This window comes from Pan paniscus, chromosome 13 (genome assembly GCF_029289425.2).
Source record: "Pan paniscus chromosome 13, NHGRI_mPanPan1-v2.0_pri, whole genome shotgun sequence".
In the NCBI taxonomy this organism is placed as follows: domain Eukaryota; kingdom Metazoa; phylum Chordata; class Mammalia; order Primates; family Hominidae; genus Pan; species Pan paniscus.
This window is the reverse complement of record NC_073262.2, coordinates 117560918-117581029: the sequence shown is the minus strand read 5'-3', so window position 1 is coordinate 117581029 and position 20112 is coordinate 117560918. Positions and strand designations below refer to the sequence as shown.

The following is a 20112-nucleotide window of genomic DNA, read 5'->3' as shown; positions in this document are numbered from 1 at the left end:
TATAGGTGTGAGCCACTACACCCGGCTGAAAGGATTTTTTTAAAAGGTGATCATTGGTCTTAGGTTTGTAGATGATGAGTTTTCCTAATGATTCTGGAGTTCCTTAGTTCCTCTGTCAGGAACTAACCTTCAAACATATACTTACTGTATTCCTTATTACTGAAATTAGAATTATAAATCTTAACAGTGGATCTGTAAACATTTAAGGCATGGAGAACAAAAGCTGTTTCACAAATATCATAGTGAATACAGTGAGGAGGGTCTATACTGATTTAAGTTATCTGAGTAGCATAATTCATTACAAATGTAAAAGAAGTCTAATGATGACTAGTACACTGTTAGTGACATGAAAACCCATCAAAACATGTCAAAATTGAATGCTGTCATTTCAAAATCATTGACGTAAAATCACTGGGTCCATTTTTAGGCTTTTCTTCAGAAAATTTAATTCTTCACATGTAAGGGAGACAATAGATGAGGATGAAGATGTGCGGGCTGAGAGATTAAGAGTTGAGAGTGGTGCAGCTGAATTTGACTTGGTCCAACTTTATCGTCTCACAAAGACCTACCAACTTATCCACAAAAAGATTATAGCTGTAAACAACATCAGCATTGGGATACCTGCTGGAGAGGTAAGAAACTGTGTTTTGTTTCTAACTGTCCTTTTCATTGGCATACTATGTGACAAATTAAAATCTTAATTATTGGCCAGGTACAGTGGCTCACACCTGTAATCTTAGCACTTTGGGAGGCCGAGGTGGGTGGATCACTTGAGGTCAAGAGTTTGAGACCAGCCTGGCCAACATGGTGAAACCACGTCTCTACTAAAAATAGAAAAATTAGCTAGGCATGGTGGCGCACGTCTGTAGTCCCAGTTACTCGGGAGGCTGAGGCACGAGAATCGTTTGAACCTGGGTCGTGGAGGCTGCAGTGAGCCAAGATTGTATCACTGCACTCCAGCCTGGGTGACAGAGTGATTCTGCCTCAAAAAAAAAAAAAAAAAAAAAAAAACTTAATTATTTTCCCACAATTTTTTTTCTAGAAATATAAATGTTAATCTGAATATTTCCATGGGAAAATATACACACATGCATATATACACACACACACACATATATATACACACACATATATATATACACACACACATATACACATATATATGTATATGTATACACATATAGAGTCATCCCTCCATATCCATGGGAGATTGGTTCCAGGACCCCCAAGGATATCAAAATCCACAGATGCTCAAGTCCCTGATATAAAATAATGTAGTACTGCATATAATCTATGCACATCCCACTGTATATTTAAATCATCTCTAGATTACTTATAATACCCAATGCAATGTAAATGCTATGTAAATAGTTGTTATCGTGTATTGTTTAGGGAATAAGAACACAGGAAGTCTGTACATGTTCAGTACAGATGCTTTTTTTCCCCCTGAATATATTTCAATCAAACCTTTGGATCCAAAGGTTAGAAACTCAGATAAGGAGGGCTGACTGTATATATAATTTACACATGTCCAGGTATTAGGTTGGTGCAAAAGTTAATATTATTTACACTATGAGTCTTCCTGCTTGGCGGAGGGAATTCAACAAGTCCTACCACACAGCAAGTTCTGAGCCCCTTCCTAAACTACTGTCCCCTTACTGTGGGGTAGACTTTGGTCAGGAAGCCTGTTCAGGGTGCTGTCTTCACCCTTTCATTTCCAGTCCTCCCCAAAAAACATCATAAAGACATCAGTTTTCAGAAGTGAGGTCCTAGGACTGCATCTATTTATTTATATTCTTGCCATTTTCACAGAAGCAATAGTAAGGCAGCTTTGAAAAGAGAAAGCAAATCTGGCTGTGCCACTTGGTTTTCCAAGCAGAGCTGCAAACTACACGCATCAAATTTGACAGTACGAAGAAACTATTGCCGCGATAGTTTATTCAGTAAAGTTGTGATTTTGTGTGAATAATGTGAAATGTATAAATATAATTACTTTGTTGGGTTAGCAGATCTTATTTGTAGGGTATTTTATCATGTCACATAGAGGGATGATACAACATAACATGTAAAATAGGTCCTGTGTGTGTGTGTGTGTGTGTGTGTGTGTGTGTGTGTGTGTGTGTATATTCAGATGGTTAAAGGAAAAAGAATACATAGTATCCATTTGTTTTAAAAAAGAAAGTTTTATCAAGAGCATTACACTATCCATGAATAATTCCAGAGATTTATTTTTCTCGGTAATTTATTTCACCCAGGGAGAAGAGGGAGAGATACAAAAGCCATGTCTCATTGGTTTGGATTAAGGTTTATATCTTCTTTTTCTCCCTCAAACCAGTGTTTTGGTCTTCTTGGAGTGAATGGAGCAGGAAAGACCACTATATTCAAGATGCTGACAGGAGACATCATTCCTTCAAGTGGAAACATTCTGATCAGAAATAAGACCGGGTATGAAAAACTAATGCTTCAATTTAGCGAGTACAACATACTTAAAAGAGAAAAATAATTGAAATGAACATTTAATGTTACTTTGTGGTTATATTATTCAATCCTTAGGGAAGAACAAAGCTATTAAGGTGAGTGGAAATGTTTAAATGTTTAAATGTGAATCTGATAGTGGGATTATTTTATCCCTTTTTATCAAAGTCACTGACCACCATGACCAAAATAGAGCTACCTTCCCAGCATTTGGGATCCAGGAGGGATAAATCTTTTGAAATTCATCTGTGTTTTTGATTCTCTCAATTCAGATCTCTGGGTCACGTTGATTCTCACAGCTCATTAGTTGGCTACTGTCCTCAGGAAGATGCCTTAGATGACCTGGTAACTGTGGAAGAACATCTGTATTTCTATGCCAGGGTACATGGAATTCCAGAAAAGGATATTAAAGAAGTGAGTACAAGTGTGAAAAACTACTTAATTTGAAACCATTATTGTTTCTACTTCCATCCCCCACCCCACCACACCCACTATCCCCCCTGCCCCACCATTTCCCCTCAAAACCACCTGGAAAACATTGTCATTTTCCTTCTGGCAGTGGCAATGGCAGTGAGTCCCACTTAGTTTGGTCATGTGCATTATATATGCACCTATGAAATTAGCTTTAGAAACTCCTTGGCCCGTGTTTGTTCAGTTACCCTTTTAAGAACTGTCAAATACAGGATCACACTTGCATTAGGCTCTGGGCTGAGCACTGGGTGGTGATGCCTATACATCTTTTAGTGTTTGGATTAGCACTGACACACAGAGTTAACGGCAAAATGCCCAAGTAAAATAGATTCGTTTCCACTTTGGTTTTTAATCTGTGGCTTTAGATCTCACTGCAACTATTTGCCATTTTAATGAGATGGCTGACCCTTAAGGCAGTTTCTTCTACTTTTGAAATCCTGAGGACCTGTTGTTTAAGTTCAACTAGGATTTCATTATTTGCCAGGACTATTTAACTTCAGAAATAACTGCAAGAACCCATGATTCCTAATGTGCTAACGTTTTGATACTGGGTCAGTTTTAAATAGATTGAAAGCCTTTGTGACAACTCACCCCTCAGTAAGAAGAAAGAGGACGCAGTGGTAACAGTCAGTGAGAACCCTGTCTTGTGAATTCTGTTTCAGCTCTATTAAGTCTTACTAGAGAATCTTGTGGTAATGCAGCAAAAAGTTCAATCTGCAATTGTAAACACACACACATTTGGTGGGGGAGGGAATCCCATCTGAAAATGAGCCTCCAAAGAATCTCTTTAAATAAACTATTAATCCTTAAGTGATTCTTTGAAAATAAAATCTATGTTGAATTTAAGTGTTTTCATTTTTTTCCAGATATATTCTCCATGATAAAATTTTCTTTTCATGAGCATCTTTTTTTTTTTCCATTTAGTGCTTTAAGGGTTTTGGCACAGGAAGGTCAACCTAACTCCTCTTTTATTGCCCACAGACTGTTCATAAACTCCTTAGGAGACTTCACCTGATGCCCTTCAAGGACAGAGCTACCTCTATGTGCAGTTATGGCACAAAAAGAAAATTATCCACTGCACTGGCCTTGATAGGGAAACCTTCCATTCTACTGCTGGTAAGAGAATCATTATTTAAACAGGCCACTCCATAATTAGAAGAGCATATCTGATTGCATGTGTTAATATTTCATCATCATGATTGCAGTCAACATTTATTGAGGTCTCACTATGTGCTAGCTATTGTGCAAAGCACTTTATGTATACTATCTCAATAAAGGATTTTATATCAGCAAATAATTTGTTACCACAACAATATGCCCTCAAAAATGTTTTATCTGAAAGCAATAGCTTAGTGCGTTTCCAAGGAAACACTGGCATGGAAATGGGAAGTGAAACAAATTCAGGGTACTGAAATGAGTAAGTTACGGAATATGGTAGCATTTGATTCCCACCTATTGAAGAAATCATCTCTCTTTTTCTGTTAGGAACTGAGTAGGTAAACTCACATTTTCCAGCTTCTACTAGGGAGGACAGACACATTTTAGGACAATGTGTTGTGCTAAAATTTTATTTCCTTGTTACTTTAAAATATGAGTTATCTAGCTTAGGATGTGATGGATCCATCCTATGTCATCTGAATGTGGGGGGTACAGGGTGGGGAAGAAATGCATTCCACATTTACATTTTTCTTAAGAGATGGAAAATTTAACTGATTACCTGGAAATATAAATTACACATAGTAGTAATGTTAATATTCTGCACCCCAAGTCTAACTTTGTCAAAGGGTGTTTATTTCAGAAAAATATACTTGCCCTTATTTTGGAAAATCCCGTTCATTCAAGGACCTCCAAACTCTGAAAGAGCCTTAACTATAAGGAATCATAATGCAGCTATAAATCACAACATTATTCCAGGGATTAAGTCATACAGTGGATCAAATCATTTCAACTGCCAGATAGAGTGATGCACAGCCCATCTTTCTATAATACCAGAAGCTTATAATGCATTATATCTCTGCCAATCGATGCTTATAATGGAATTCTATTGTGTAAATGTTCCTTAAATTGAACAAAACAATCTTTAGGCACCTCTGTGAAATAACAAATGTAAAGTACTTTAAAATGTTAAACATTTTATGTAAACATTATGCATTAATGAACCAAAATGAAATATTGACATGAAAGATACCAAGTTTTCTTCTATATGCATTTACTAAATATGCTATCTTCTTCAAAAACAGGAGCAGTGACAATGTGTATCCTTTGTTTCCCCAAATTAAGACTAATTTCTTTATTTTTTAAAAAATTATTTAACTACCATTTTAATTGACACATAATAATTATACACATTTATGGAGTACAGTGTGATATTTTGATTCCTGTATACAATATGTAATGATCAAATCAGAGTAATTAGCTTATCTATCACCTCAAATATGTATCATTTCTTTGTGTTGGGAACATTCAAAATCCTTTCTTCTAACTATTTGAAAATATACAATAAATTATTGTTAACTATAGTCACCCTACAGACCACTAGAACTTATGCTTCTTGTCTAGCTGTAATTTTGTATTCATTAACCAATCTCTCTCTATCCTCCTCTCCCCGCTATGCCTCCAGCCTCCAGTAACCATTATTCTACTCTCCACTTCTATGAGCTCAACTATATTAGCTTCCACATAACCCATTCCTTTCTTTAGATTTTACATCATTCTGTAAAAACAAGCCTCTAGTTATGTACATATTCTTTGTTACAAGTATATTTTTTTAATTTTTATCTAATCTTGACCTATAGCTTGTTTAACCATCTGTCAAAACTTGTTATTGTATGTTTAGATTATCTACTGCTACATTTTCTAATTTTATGTCTGAATGATTTTTCATAACATCATTTACTTTGAAAAATAACATACATCTTTCTACTTGGCAATTTCTACAAATCTTGTTTTTATTTCCCAAGGAGTGTTAAATTTCAATTAATAACAGAAAACTAAAAATATACCTCAAACAAATTAACTGAAATATCAAATTATGTTCTTTCTGTTTCACATAGCATATTATCACTCATAGCCACAATTCTGCTACCAGGAACAGGGTGGTAATCTTGTTGATGTGGCTTATATATGTGGCAAGATAGAATTAAATATAAGAATTTGCCAGTAATTGAAGTGGAATTTTTTTCCAAAGAAACATAAGAGACGGATGTAAAGTAACAGGGTGTCAACTTCATTTAGACACTTTTTAAAACAGATTGACAATTTTAAATGATTAATTTTGAGCTTTTTGACAGCAGCAGAAAGAAGTCTATTAAGTATAAAACAAGTTAGTCACAGGACCTCGAAAAGTATTTCTGTTCTAGGGAAGTGAAATGCAGTAATTCATGAAAAGAACTTCATCAAAAATTAATTAATTTGATAAATTTTTGTTGTAACTTTCTATTAAGGATGAGCCGAGCTCTGGGATGGATCCGAAGTCGAAACGGCACCTCTGGAAGATCATTTCAGAAGAAGTACAGAACAAATGTTCCGTCATCCTCACATCTCACAGGTAAACTGAGTGGAATCTTTAAAGCGAATCCACACAATCTTAGGATGACAGATGGGAAAAGGTAATCCTGTATAACATAAATAAATATATACACATACATATATATGTGTGTGTGTATATATATATACACACATACAAAATATATACACACACGTATATGTATATGTATAGACAACGAATGCCCACAGTTCAATCAAACTATTTTATGTTTATAGTAGTAGGAGCAAGTCAGGCAGGTTTCGTGGTGAGAATATAGTTCCTGTGGTGGGACGGAGTCTAAGGTCTAAGCAGTCTTTTTAACATCGAATTTCTCATGACTTATGGCCCTCTTAACTCGTCTGTGGCTCCCTATTGCCTGTCAAATAAAGTTCAGAATCTTTAGGCTCAACATGCAAGGCTCTCCATTCTATGGCCTCATCTAAATGCTCAGTCTTTTTCCCCTGCAACACCCTCTCCTATCAGTCAATCTGGATGACTCCTTCCTGGTTCTGCATTCTTCCCATCTCCATACCCTTTCCCTTCTCCAAGCCCCTTCCTTTGGCTGTGCTTTCTATTTGAAATTTTTTTTTTTTTTTTTTTTTTTTAATTTAGACAGAGTCTTACTCTGTCACCCAGGCTGGAGTACAGTGGCACAACATCTGCTCACTGCAACCTCCACCTCCCGGGTTCAAGCAATTCTCCTGCCTTAGCCTCCCACGAAGCTGGGACTACTGGTGCCCACCACCATGCCCAGCTAATATTTGTATTTTTAGTAAAGGCAGGGTTTCAGCATGTTGGCCAGGCTGGTCTCAAACTCCTGACCTCAAATGATACACCCACCTTGGCCTACCAAAGTGCTGGGATTACAGGCATGAGCCACCCCGCCTGGCCTGAAATGGTCTTTTCACAAAATCTCTCCAACTTCTAATCTTACCAGTCCTTCCAGAACCAGCTCACATGCCTCTCCTCCACGAAGCAGACACTTCCAATCAGCTAAGTATAAGAGACACTAAATCATTTCATCCATGCCTCTCTTATGAGGATGGCCTTGTCTTATAATTTGTATTAAGTTTATGTTTGCATTATAATTGTCATATAGTAGAAAAAGTATTAGATTTGCTTATTATCAAGAGACTTGTTTATATCATAGTTTGCCCCAGCACAATGGAGCCAATCATTTAATTTCCATTGGCTTTTTTGTAAGAGGTGGACAGGGTAATGCCTAAAATCACCTCCAATTATGATAGACCATGAAATTAGAGACTGTATAATCAAGTACAGGCCAACTAGTTATAAATCCAAAAATAGGAAAGCCAACAGAATATGGGGTACGTAGCATAATGGAAAAGGCTTAGTGTTATTTTGAAAACACTTCTAAGGAAGTGTAGGTCTTGAATCAAAGATTGAAAGAAATACTAGGTTTGATGGAGCGGGTATTCCAGGTGAGAGAGAGATGGCCTTTGGTTTTAGAAGAAACAGTAATAAACCCTATCTGAAGACATTTAATTTATATTTTAAGAGATTGGTTTTTGTTCTCCTTTAAAAGAACTAAAAACTAAAAGAGAATCAAGAAACTAGGCCAGGCACGGTGGCTCATGCCTGTAATCCCTGCACTTTGTGGGGGTCCAAGGCAGGAGGATCACTTGAGCCCAGGAGTTCAAGACCGGTCTGGGCAACATGGCAAGACCCCCATCTCTACAAAAAAAAAAATTAAAATTAAAATATTAGCCAGATGTCGTGCACATCTGTCGTCCCAGCTATTCAGGAGGCTGAGACAGGAGGATTACTAGAGCAAAGGAGGTCAAGGCTACAGTAAGCCATGTTCAAGCCACTGCACCCTAGCCTGGGCAACAGAGTGACACCCTATCTCAAAAAAATAACAAAGAAAAGAAAAAAACTAAAATAGTATTTCCAAGTGCCATAATCAAACAATTATGCTTATGCTCATGAACTTCAACCCAAGTTTTCTGTATCCTGAATGCTAATATGATCCTGCTTTGTCTTTTAGCATGGAAGAATGTGAAGCTCTCTGTACCAGGTTGGCCATTATGGTGAATGGAAAGTTTCAATGTATTGGATCTTTGCAGCACATAAAGAGCAGGTGAAGAACAAATGCATTGTTTAACAGATAGTGTTGGGTCATCTATCTAATGGTGCTCACTCAGATTCAAGGATTATCTCAGCAGCCTAAGTAGTAAAACTAGAATGGACAAGCTAATCTTTGGAAGCTAGTCACTGACTTACCTTAAATTTAAATTATTTTATTGGGGATTTGATGAATTTTTACTTAAATATTTTAGTTAACTCATAAATTTAACTCATAAATGTATTTTAGTTAATGCATAAATTTAGAAGGCCAAAGATGAAAAAAATGAATAAATAATAAACAATTCATAACCAAATTACTCTCAGGTGGAAGTTCTAGAGTTTACCCAATAATAAATTAGACCTTGACAAGTAAATGAAGGCATAGATTGTATCTAGCATGTTCATTTGCCATTTGCACAGTCTTTCAGTAAGCTACCTAACATTCATACCACATTCAAAACCTTTTAATCAAGAATACATTGGAGAAATGTGCATAAATATCATACTACTATCAAATTTAATAGTTTGTATACACCAGAGTGTATATGCATTTATACATATCCATGTTAATCTCCAAACTTCAGAATATTTTATACTTTTCTGTATAACAAGTTGACTTTCTTGCAAGATAGCATTAACCAAGATAAGGAAAAAAGGATGAAAGAGGCATTGTGTTGCTCTTAGAGAGTCTGTTGTGACTTCTTTACAAACTCTATTCTTGGTGCAAACCGTTAGCTGGCACATTGATTTAATATTTATTTTTAAAACCCCAATAACATTAATTTTTATTGATGACACCAAATCTCCAATGACCTGCTTATCAAGACCTTGCTTACTTTAAATTAGAATGCATTTAACTTTACAAGTGTATTGTAAAGACCATCAACACTATGAAGAAACTGCATCAACTAACACAAAATAACCAGCTAGCGTCATAATGACAGGATCAAATTCACACATAACAATATTAACCTTAAATGTAAACGGGCTAAATGCCCCAATTAAAAGACACAGACTGGCAAATTGGATAAAGAGTCAAGACCCATCAGTGTGCTGTATTCAGGAGACCGATCTCATGTGCAGAGACACACATAGGCTCAAAATAAAGGGATGGAGGAATAGCTACCAAGCAAACGAAAAGCAAAAAAAAAAAGCAGGGGTTGCAATCCTAGTCTCTGATAAAACAGACTTTAAACCAACAAAGATCAAAAGAGACAAAGAAGGGCATTACCTAATGGTAAAGGGATCAATGCAACAAGAAGAGCTAACTATCCTAAATATATATGCACCCAATACAGGAGCAACCAGATTCATAAAGCAAGTTCTTAGAGACCAACGAAGAGACTTAAACTCCCACACAATCACAGGGGAAGACTTTAACACCCCACTGTCAATATTAGACAGATCAACAAGACAGGAAATTAACACGGATATTCAGGACTTGACTTGAATTCAGCTCTGGACCAAGTGGACCTAATAGACATCTATAGAACTCTCCACCCGAAATCAACAGAATATACATTCTTCTCAGCACCACATCACTATTCTAAAATTGACCACATAATTGGAAGTAAAACACTCCTTAACAAATGCAAAAGAACAGAAATCATAACAAACAGCCTCTCAGACCACAGTGCAATCAAATTTAAGAAACTCACTCAAAACCGCACAACTACATGGAAACTGAACAACCTGCTCCTGAATGACTACTGGGTAAATAATGAAATTAAGGCAAAAATAAATAAGTTCTTTGAAACCAATGAGAACACAGGCACAACATACCAGAATCACTGGGACACAGCTAAAGCAGTGTTTAGAGGGAAATTTAGAGCACTAAAATGTCCACAGGAGAAAATAGGAAAGATCTAAAATCAACACCCTAACATCTCAATTAAAATAACTAGAGAAGCAAGAGCAAACCGTTCAAAAGCTACCAGAATACAAGAAATGACTAAGATCAGAGCAGAACTGAAGGAAATAGAGACTCGAAAAACCCTTCAAAGAATCAATGAATCCAGGAGCTGCTTTTTGAAAAGACTACCAAAGTAGACCACTAGCCAGACTAATAAAGAAGAAAAGAGAGAAGAATCAAACAGACACAATAAAAAATGATAAAGGGGAGATCACCACTGATCCCACAGAGACATAAACTACCATCAGAGAATATTATAAACACTTCTACACAAATAAACTAGAAATTCTAGAAGAGATGGATAAATTCCTGAACACATACACCCTCCCAAGACTAAACCAGGAAGAAGTCAAATCCCTCAATAGACCAATAACAAGTTCTGATATTGAGGCACTAATTAACAAACAGCCTACCAACCAAAAAAAGCCCAGGACCAGATGGATTCACAGCCAAATTCTACCAGAGGTGCAAAGAGGAGCTGGTACCATTCCTTCTGAAACTATTCCAATCAACAGAAAAAGAAGGACTCCTCCCTAAATCATTTTACAAGTCCAGCATCATCCTGATACCAAACCCTGGCAGAGACATAACAAAAAAAGAAAATTTCAGGCCAGTATCCCTGATTAACATCAATGTGAAAATCCTCAATAAAATACTGGCAAACCGAATCCAGCAGCATATCAAAAAGCTTATACACCATGATCAAGTCAGCTTCATCTCTGGGATGCAAGGCTTGTTCAACATATGCAAATCAATAAATGCAATCCATCACATAAACAGAACCAATGACAAAAACCACATGATTATCTCAATAGATGCAGAATAGACCTTCAATAAAATTCAACACCCCTTCATGCTAAAAACTCTCAATAAACCAGGTATTGATGGACTGTATCTCAAAATAATGAGAGCTATTTATGACAAACCCACAGCCAATATCATACTGAATGGACAAAATCTGGAAGTATTCCCTTTGAAAACCAGCACAAGACAAGGATGCCCTCTCTCACCAATCCTATTCAACATAGTATTGGAAGTTCTGGCCAGAGCCATCAGGCAAGAGGAAGAAATAAAGGGTATTCAAATAGGAAGAGAGGAAGTCAAAATTGTCTCTGTTTGTAGGTGACGTGATTGTATTTTTAGAAAACCCCATCTTCTCAGCCCAAAATCCCCTTAAGCTGATAAGCAACTTCAGCAAAGTCTCAAGATACAAAATCAATGTGCAAGAATCACAAGCATTCCTATACACCAATAATAGACAAACAGAACCAAATCATGAGTAAACTCCCATTTACAATTGCTACAAAGAGAATAAAATACCTAGGAATCCAACTTACAAGGGATATGAAGGACCTCTTCAAGGAGAACTACAAACCACTGCTCAAGGAAATAAGAGAGGGCACAAACAAATGGAAAAACATTCCATGCTCATGGATAGGAAGAATCAATATCATGAAAATGGCCATACTGTCCAAAGTAATTTATAGATTCAGTGCTGTCCCCATCAAGCTACCATTGTCTTTCTTCACAGAATTAGAAAAAACTACTTTAAATTTCATCTGGAACCAAAAAAAGAGCCCCTATAGCCAAGACAATTCTGAGCAAAAAGAACAAAGCTGGAGGCATCATGCTACCTGACTTCAAACTATACCACAAGGCTACAGTAACCAAAACAGCATGATACTGGTACCAAAACACATATATAGACCAATGGAACAGAACAGAGGCCTCAGAAATAATGCCACACATCTACAACCATCTGATCTTTGACAAACCTGACAAAAACAAGCCATGGGGAAAAGATTCCCTATTTAATAAATGGTGTTGGGAAAACTGGCTAGCCATATGCAGAAAACCGAAACTGGACCCTTTCCTTACACCTTATACAAAAATTAATTCGACATGGATTAAAGACTTAAACATAAACATAAACACTTAAACATAAAAACCCTAGAAGAAAATCTAGGCAATACCATTCAAGACACAGGCGTGGGCAAAGACTTCATGACTAAAACACCAAAAGCAATGGCAACAAAAGCCAAAATAGACAAATGGGATCTAATTAAACTAAAGAACTTCTGCACAGCAAAAGAAACTATCATCAGAGTGACCAGGCAACCTACAGAACGGGAGAAAATTTTTGCAATCTATCCATCTGACAAAGGGCCAACATCCAGAATCTACAAAGAACTTAAACAAATTTACAAGAAACAAAAAAACCCCATCAAAAAGTGGTCAAAGGATATGAACAGACACTTCTCAAAAGAAGACATTTATGCTGCCAACAAACATGAAAAAAAGCTCATTACTGGTCATTAGAGAAATGCAAACCAAAGCCACCATGACATACCATCTCACGCCAGTAAGAATGGTGATCGTTAAAAAGTTAGGAAACAACAGATGCTGGAGAGGATGTGGAGAAATAGAAACACTTTTACACTGTTGGTGGAAGTGTAAATTAGTTCAACCATCGTGGAAGACAGTGTGGCGATTCCTCAAGGATATAGAACCAGAAATACCATTTGACCCAGCAATCCCATTACTGGGTATGTACCCAAAGTATTATAAATCATTCTATTATAAAGACACATGCACATGTATGTTTACTGCAGCACTGTTCACAATAGCAAAGACTTGGAACCAACCCAAATGCCCATCAATGACAGACTAGATAAAGAAAATGTGGCACATATACCCCATGGAATACTATGGTGTATATGTGCCACATAAAAAGGATGAGTTCATGTCCTTTGCAGGGACATGGATAAAGCTGGAAACCATCATTCTCAGCAAACTAACACAGGAACAGAAAACCAAACACTGCATGTTCTCACTCATAAGTGGGAGTTGAACAATGAGAACACATGGACACAGGGAAGGAAACATCACACACCAGGGCCTGTTGGGGGGTGGGGGGCTAGGGGAGGGATAGCATTAGGAGAAATACCTAATGTAGATGATGGGTTGGTGGGTGCAGCAAACCACCACGGCACATGTATACCTATGAAACAAACCTGCACATTCTGCACATGTATCCCAGAACTTAAAGTATAATAATAAACACAAAAAATAAGAAAAAAAGGGAAGTATTTAACTGCAGAAATTAACATCCATTGCCGATTTATGAATGTCATAGAAAGCCAAGATTTTATGTTTTCTTTTCAACTTAATTTTTGCCCAAAGACTCTGATTTTATATAGAGGTAGAAATAAAAAATCATAGCAGTGCACTATTTCCAGTTTGCAACATGTCCTGAACTTTTAGGGCAAAATGATAGTCTTTATATAAAGAAAAGGTGATATAATAGTTGGCTTGGGTCCTGTTTCATTATCTAGAATTCCAGAAGAGCTATTTCAGCAAAATGTAACTCATATCATATTTTGCACTTTTTCTTTCTAGGTTTGGACGAGGATTTACTGTCAAAGTTCACTTGAAGAATAACAAAGTGACCATGGAGACCCTCACGAAGTTCATGCAGCTGCACTTTCCAAAAACATACTTAAAAGTAAGTGATGATGGCTGGGTGCAGTGGCTCACGCCTGTAATCCCAGCACTTTGGGAGGCCGAGGCGGGCAATCACTTGAGGTCAGGAGGTTAAGACCAGCCTGGCCAACATGGTGAAACCCTGTCTCTACAAAAAATACAAAAATTAGCTGGGCATGGTGGCACATGCCTGTAATCCCAGCTACTCGGGAGGCTGAAGCAGGAGACTTGCTTGAACCTGGGAGGCGGAGGTTGCAGTGAGTCAACATCATGCCACTGCACTCCAGCCTGGGTGACAAAGCGAGACTCCGTCTAAAAAACAAAAACAAAAACAAAAACAAACAAAAAACCAACAATGTAAGTGATTATCTTGCCTTTTGATCTTCACTAGTTTTGATGGTAATGTCATAGCGACATTTGTGATTTCCAAGTTGACTACAGCTTTATTATTAATCTTAATTTATTGATTAGTTCAAGATGCGTAAGATATGCCAAAGCATACTTAGTATGAACAAATAGCATCAATTAATTATATATTTTTGTACTTACTTAAAGTTAACACAGTCCTTTCACATACATGTATTTTTGTTTCTTCCTCACAAAGGATTTATGATCATATTGTATTAGTTTCCAAGTTGTATACCTTGCTGATCTACTCATTATATATATTAGGGAACTGAGGGATGACAGGTATTATATGACCAAGGTCATTTCTTCTTAAAAAAACCCAAAAAACTACAGAGCTCCAGAATGATTATCTGGTTTGTCCCCCTCATTTGAAAGAGAAGCCCACAAAAGTTGGAGCAGGACTGAGTAGAAATCAAGTCCTCAAGTTCTAGACTAGATGAAATATTGTACAGTTGATCTCATCTCACATATGCATAGGCATGGGATGGACACACACAGATATATGCATATATACCTAACATAGCCCATACTTAATTAAAATAAATGTACTTGACAGGAAAATTTGTCATTATTACATCTTTGATATACAGGCAATTTGTAGAAGATGATTTCAAATGATTGTTTTTGAAAGGAAATCAGATGTGGAATGATAAAAAGAAATTGGAAAGACTAGGGCTGAGGTCCAATTGTGCCCATGTGATTCCCAGCAAGCCATTACTCTCTGAGCCTCATTTTTCTCATTTGTAAATAGGAATACAGGAGTGTCCCACTATTCATGGGTGATACATTCCAAGACCTCCAGTGGATGCCTGAAACTATAGATAGTACCAAATCTGGTATACATTATGCTTTTTCTTATATAGAAACAGGCAGGTAGCTTACACAACATAAATATACTGGACAAAGGAATGATTCACATGCCAGATCGGGTGGTACAAAATTAGATCACACTACTCAGAAAGGCATGCAATTTAAAACTTATAAATTGTTTATTTTTGTATTTTTCCACTTAATAGTTTTAGAACTTGGTTGATCACAGGTAACAAACCATAGAAAGCAAAACCACAAATAAGGGAGTACTACTATAGTAACATCTACTTCACAAAACTGATGTGAGAATTAAATGATAAAGTGTCCACAAAGATACTCCATAAATTATAAGGCACAATGTTAATTTGAAGTGATTTTAGAGAAAATAAACTGCATTTTAAAAATAATTATTTTATCTTCATAAAATACCTTTGCCTCAGCCTCCCCAAGTTTGGCTAACTTCTCTATTTCTCTAGGAAAGAATAGCTTTCTTAATTCTTAAAAAAAATTTTTTTTAAGACACAGGGTCTCACTATGTTGCCCAGGCTGGAGTGCAGTGGCATGATCATAGCTCAGTGTAGCCTTGAACTCCTGGGTTCCAGGAATCCTTCCACCTCTGCCTCACAAGTAGCCAAGCATATAGGCATGTGCCACCATGCCCTGCTAAGTTTTGGATTTTTTGTAGAGACAGAATCTCACTATGTTGCCCAAGCTGGTCTTGAACTCCTGGCCTGAAGCAATCTTTCTGCCTTGGTCTCCCAAAGCACTGGGATTACAGCTGTGAGCCACCACACTCGGCCTAGCTTTCATGATTCTTATCAAAGCTCATTTTCTATCATCTAAATTTAAATCAAATTTAAAAGTAAAAGGACATCTTTCTTGCACAAATTGTGTTGGTAGTAATGCTTTCTCTTTTAGTGGATTTCTGGGTTGAAATCTGTGTTGTTTCACTGAGTGATGAAATTACATTCTCCCTGGTCTGTTCCTCATGGGACCAGAGCTATACAAGGCAAATGCAGTGATAATAAAAAGTCTGATTTCTCCGTAGCAGACCATTCTTTACAAATTTGTGGTGGTTTCTAGATGTCTAGAAGGAAAATAGCCAAAACAACAATCTGAGAGCAAAAGTAGGCAAGATGGCCCAATTGCAGTAACAGATATAATGCAACTACATGTCAATGGGAGATGCTAAGCAATGCACAAAGCGGGAGGAGAAGGATCTGAAATACATGGTCATGATCTGATGCACTGGCGTCACAGGGGTAGATTCTGGAATAAGAAAATATCCTAATCAAACTAGTATCAGCGAAGATTATCCCAGCTGCTTTCTGCAAGAAAGTTAAGTGTACAGAGTTTCTGGGGTTCTGAAGAGGCTGTTGCAGTAACTAAGATGTGGAGTAATAAGCATCAAGTTAATCATACTGGTGGTGCAAATAGAGAGAAAAGGTTAAGTTTGAGAGGTATTTTAGAGGAAAAATAAATAAGATCTGGTAACTGATTAAATATCCAGGAAAGCAAATTGTTAAAGATACTCCAAGGCAACTAGAATGGATTAAACTAAGTAGATGGTGATACTGGTGACCGAAATAAAGAAATTGGGAAGAATTTTAGGGTGAGTTGGGAAAAGGATGAGCTGTCATTTGAAGGAGCTTCAATGCTTTTGAAGTCTACTGTCTTTAGCCAATATAAATGGAACTGCTAATTTTTAGCGTTTTAGAACACTTCTAACACAAAAATGAAATTTCTTAAGATTGAGCACTGAGAAAGCTTATGTGAGCTGAGCATAATGTCACATGTGAAATACCATTCCACAAATTCTTTTCCAGGCAAGATTATAATGACTGTATAACTTCACATGAATATAGAATGCTTTGGAGTTTTCATGAACTTTTAAATTTGTTTTCTCTTTGACATTCACAAAACTTTCATCTCATCTTTGCAAGCCGTTAGTTTCAAAATATACTCGTTATTTATACTGTAGCATCATTTTCAGTGGAATGAACTTCAGTTATTTTCCTGAACTCTTGGTAAAGTTATGTCTAGTCATGTCAATATTACCAGACATTGCAAAATAAACTTTTTTCCTTTGGTTCCCACAGGATCAGCACCTCAGCATGCTAGAGTATCATGTACCAGTCACAGCAGGAGGAGTCGCAAACATTTTTGATCTGCTGGAAACCAACAAGACTGCTTTAAATATTACAAATTTCTTAGTGAGTCAGACCACTCTGGAAGAGGTAAGATATATACCACGATCCGTGTGCACAACGTCACATATTAATATTATTATTCATTCTGGTTATTTCTTTTTAATGACATTCAATTTGTTTTTAATTGAATTAATATCTAGTCTTGCACCTGAAAAACTTAGCAAAGAGCCTAATCAATTTCTCACTTAATTTGGGGATATTAAAAAAATAGATGTGAAAGACATTAACTTTTCCATTTGATAAGACATCTGTACCCATAAAGTTATATGTATACATAAAGAAAAAAAACCCACTATTTTCACATACATAACAAACAGCTGTTAACACTTTCCTTCCTTCTTCCATGGTAGGTTTCTTAAAGAACATTTCTATTGATTGGCTTCCTGGATTAGGGTTGGACAGGGTAATTAGAATTTGGTGCCAGACCTTTAGATCTGTTAAATTCAGGCAATTAAAGTGGTAAATGCAGAATCCTTTCCGTTCACGTACATCATCTGTCTTAATTACATTTGCATTTAATAACTACAAACTTATTAGGTCATCCTTTATCACTTCTGTACTGTCTTAATTTTGCACAGCTCAACCAACATGACATATAGAAAGTTTGATTATATCTGTCATTGGACTAGGTCTGAAAGTAAGGCCTTTAGGGATCAGTATATGGTGCTGCATTTGATGGACAACTCTTCTTGTGGGGCTTTAGGCATTTTAATGGGGGCTTTAGACAATCATGACTTTCCTGAAAATGAAGACTTAGTCTTCGACTTATGACCAACTACCAGCACCATGGCAAAATACAGACTCTCGATAGTTTTTGGATGAAACTATGACTAATAGATTTAATGACTTTAAACAAAGTGAAAAGATCTGCCTGTTAAGTAATTGGCTTACTGAACACAGTGTTAACATGGGCTTTCTATACAAATTTTATCTCAATGCATTAACTCTTGAAACTAGTGAAACTTCTCTCAACATTTCTACACAATCATTCAATAAGGGCACAGGGCTGGGCTCCTTGTTTATACCTGATAGAGATATTGATGTAGGTCATATGAATGCAGAAATGTGGCTACAGATAGTCAACTATGGCTTAAGATTGACATGATTATAAATAAAATCATAGTCATAAATATGGTCATAGATATAGGTGCTGTTTTCAAGCCCCAGTTAAATTTGATTTTCTGAAAGGACTCCTAGTGCAAGCATGTATAAAACTAGGATTTGGATTTTATAGGGGCCTGCATACACATATATACACGCTTGCACTAGGAGAGAGGAAGGGGAGAGAGAGAGAATGAATTAACTTTATTTCTTCCTTTGGCTTACCAGGCATTAATGGCTTTATTTTCCCTGAAAAATCAGGTTTTCATCAACTTTGCCAAAGACCAGAAGTCCTATGAAACTGCTGATACCAGGAGCCAAGGTTCCACTGTAAGTGTTGACTCACAAGATGACCAGATGGAGTCTTAACACTTCCAGCAAACTCAATCTCAGCATGTGACCAATGGCTTCATTTTGAAGAAAAGCCACAGAAGATACACTTCCGCAAGATATCTTCATTTTAAAGTAAAGTATTATACTGTATGGACAGTTACAACTGTGTTAGACTAACAAGTAATTATAAAAGGAAATTTTTCCTTCTAAGTTCAGTGAGTGTTGTTGCTACTGAAATGAATTCCTGTATACTCAACACTGTGAGCATGCTAATGTATATGCTGGTGATTCTTATGCAAAGGTGAAGCCACCTCAAGACGAATATCTTAATTTATTTCTTTCAATAAAAAGACAGTTTAAAAGGCATGGATTTTGGTAGTTGAAATATAAGAGTGGAGAAGAAAAGTCAGATGGTTTGTGGCAGGTGCCACCGGGCAAGCAAACAACATAATTTATTTCCAGAAAACAACAGAATGAACATCATCATGAATACATGAATACATGAATCTGCTGTGATGTGTGAACTGCTAAGGGCCAAATGAACATTTGCAGAGCAGTGGGCACAATGTTTACAATGTATATGTATGTCACTTTCGGTACCTGTGAATGCATGGGGACGTGCTGAACCCGAAAAAGTGCCTTTCCATAAGGACTGCAATAGAGAGGGCAATTTACCCTGGTGGTAAACGGAACCTAGATTCACTCCTGCCATGCCTTGCCAATAGTAAGCTGCAGGGTGGAACAAGGGTTTCTTTTCAGGAAACATTCCTGTGGAGGGAAAACAAATATGAAGATAATTTTCAGCTAATTATCTGGGTGACCCAGAATCGTGTATATGGCTATAGGATAGACTTCTTAATAATGGCAAGTGACATGGCCCTGGGGAAAGGTGCTTTATGTACCGTGTGTGTGTGTATGTGTGTGTATGTGTGGGTGTGTATCTATACAAGTTTGTCAGCTTTGGCATGACTGTTTGTTTCGAAAACCAATAAACTCAAAGTTTAGAAAAACTCATTCATGCTGTCATTTCATTTGTTAGGGAAGAGACAGGAACCTAAAAATGGGAGTCATGTGGCCTGCAAAGTTTCACTTGGTCTGGCCCCTGTTGGCCTCTCCACCCTCATCCCCATCTTTCTCTTTGGCCCTTTGGGATCTAGCCATGCTGGCCCCTTCCCACTTTTTCCAGTGCTCCACAGTCTTCCCCATCTCCAGACCTTTGCACATGCTGTTCTCCTGCTGGGAATGCTCTTCACCCCACACTTTTTACCTGGCTAACAGGCTCCAGAAATGTCATA

The 20112-nt window shown here is 37.0% G+C and overlaps 1 protein-coding gene across 1 annotated transcript in view; it reads left to right on the top strand.

The window, feature by feature from the left end:
- ABCA12 (ATP binding cassette subfamily A member 12) overlaps positions 1–19735 on the top strand; it is a 114424-nt gene extending 94689 nt beyond the window's left edge. Inside the window, exons 39-47 of the mRNA XM_003812517.6 lie at positions 428–632; positions 2336–2445; positions 2748–2889; positions 3928–4062; positions 6390–6493; positions 8481–8573; positions 13872–13977; positions 17273–17410; positions 18746–19735. Coding sequence (XP_003812565.5) covers positions 428–632; positions 2336–2445; positions 2748–2889; positions 3928–4062; positions 6390–6493; positions 8481–8573; positions 13872–13977; positions 17273–17410; positions 18746–18853 — 1141 coding nt within the window. The 3' untranslated portion in view covers positions 18854–19735. The remainder of the gene's footprint in view (positions 1–427; positions 633–2335; positions 2446–2747; positions 2890–3927; positions 4063–6389; positions 6494–8480; positions 8574–13871; positions 13978–17272; positions 17411–18745) is intronic.
- Positions 19736–20112: the final 377 nt, after the last annotated feature.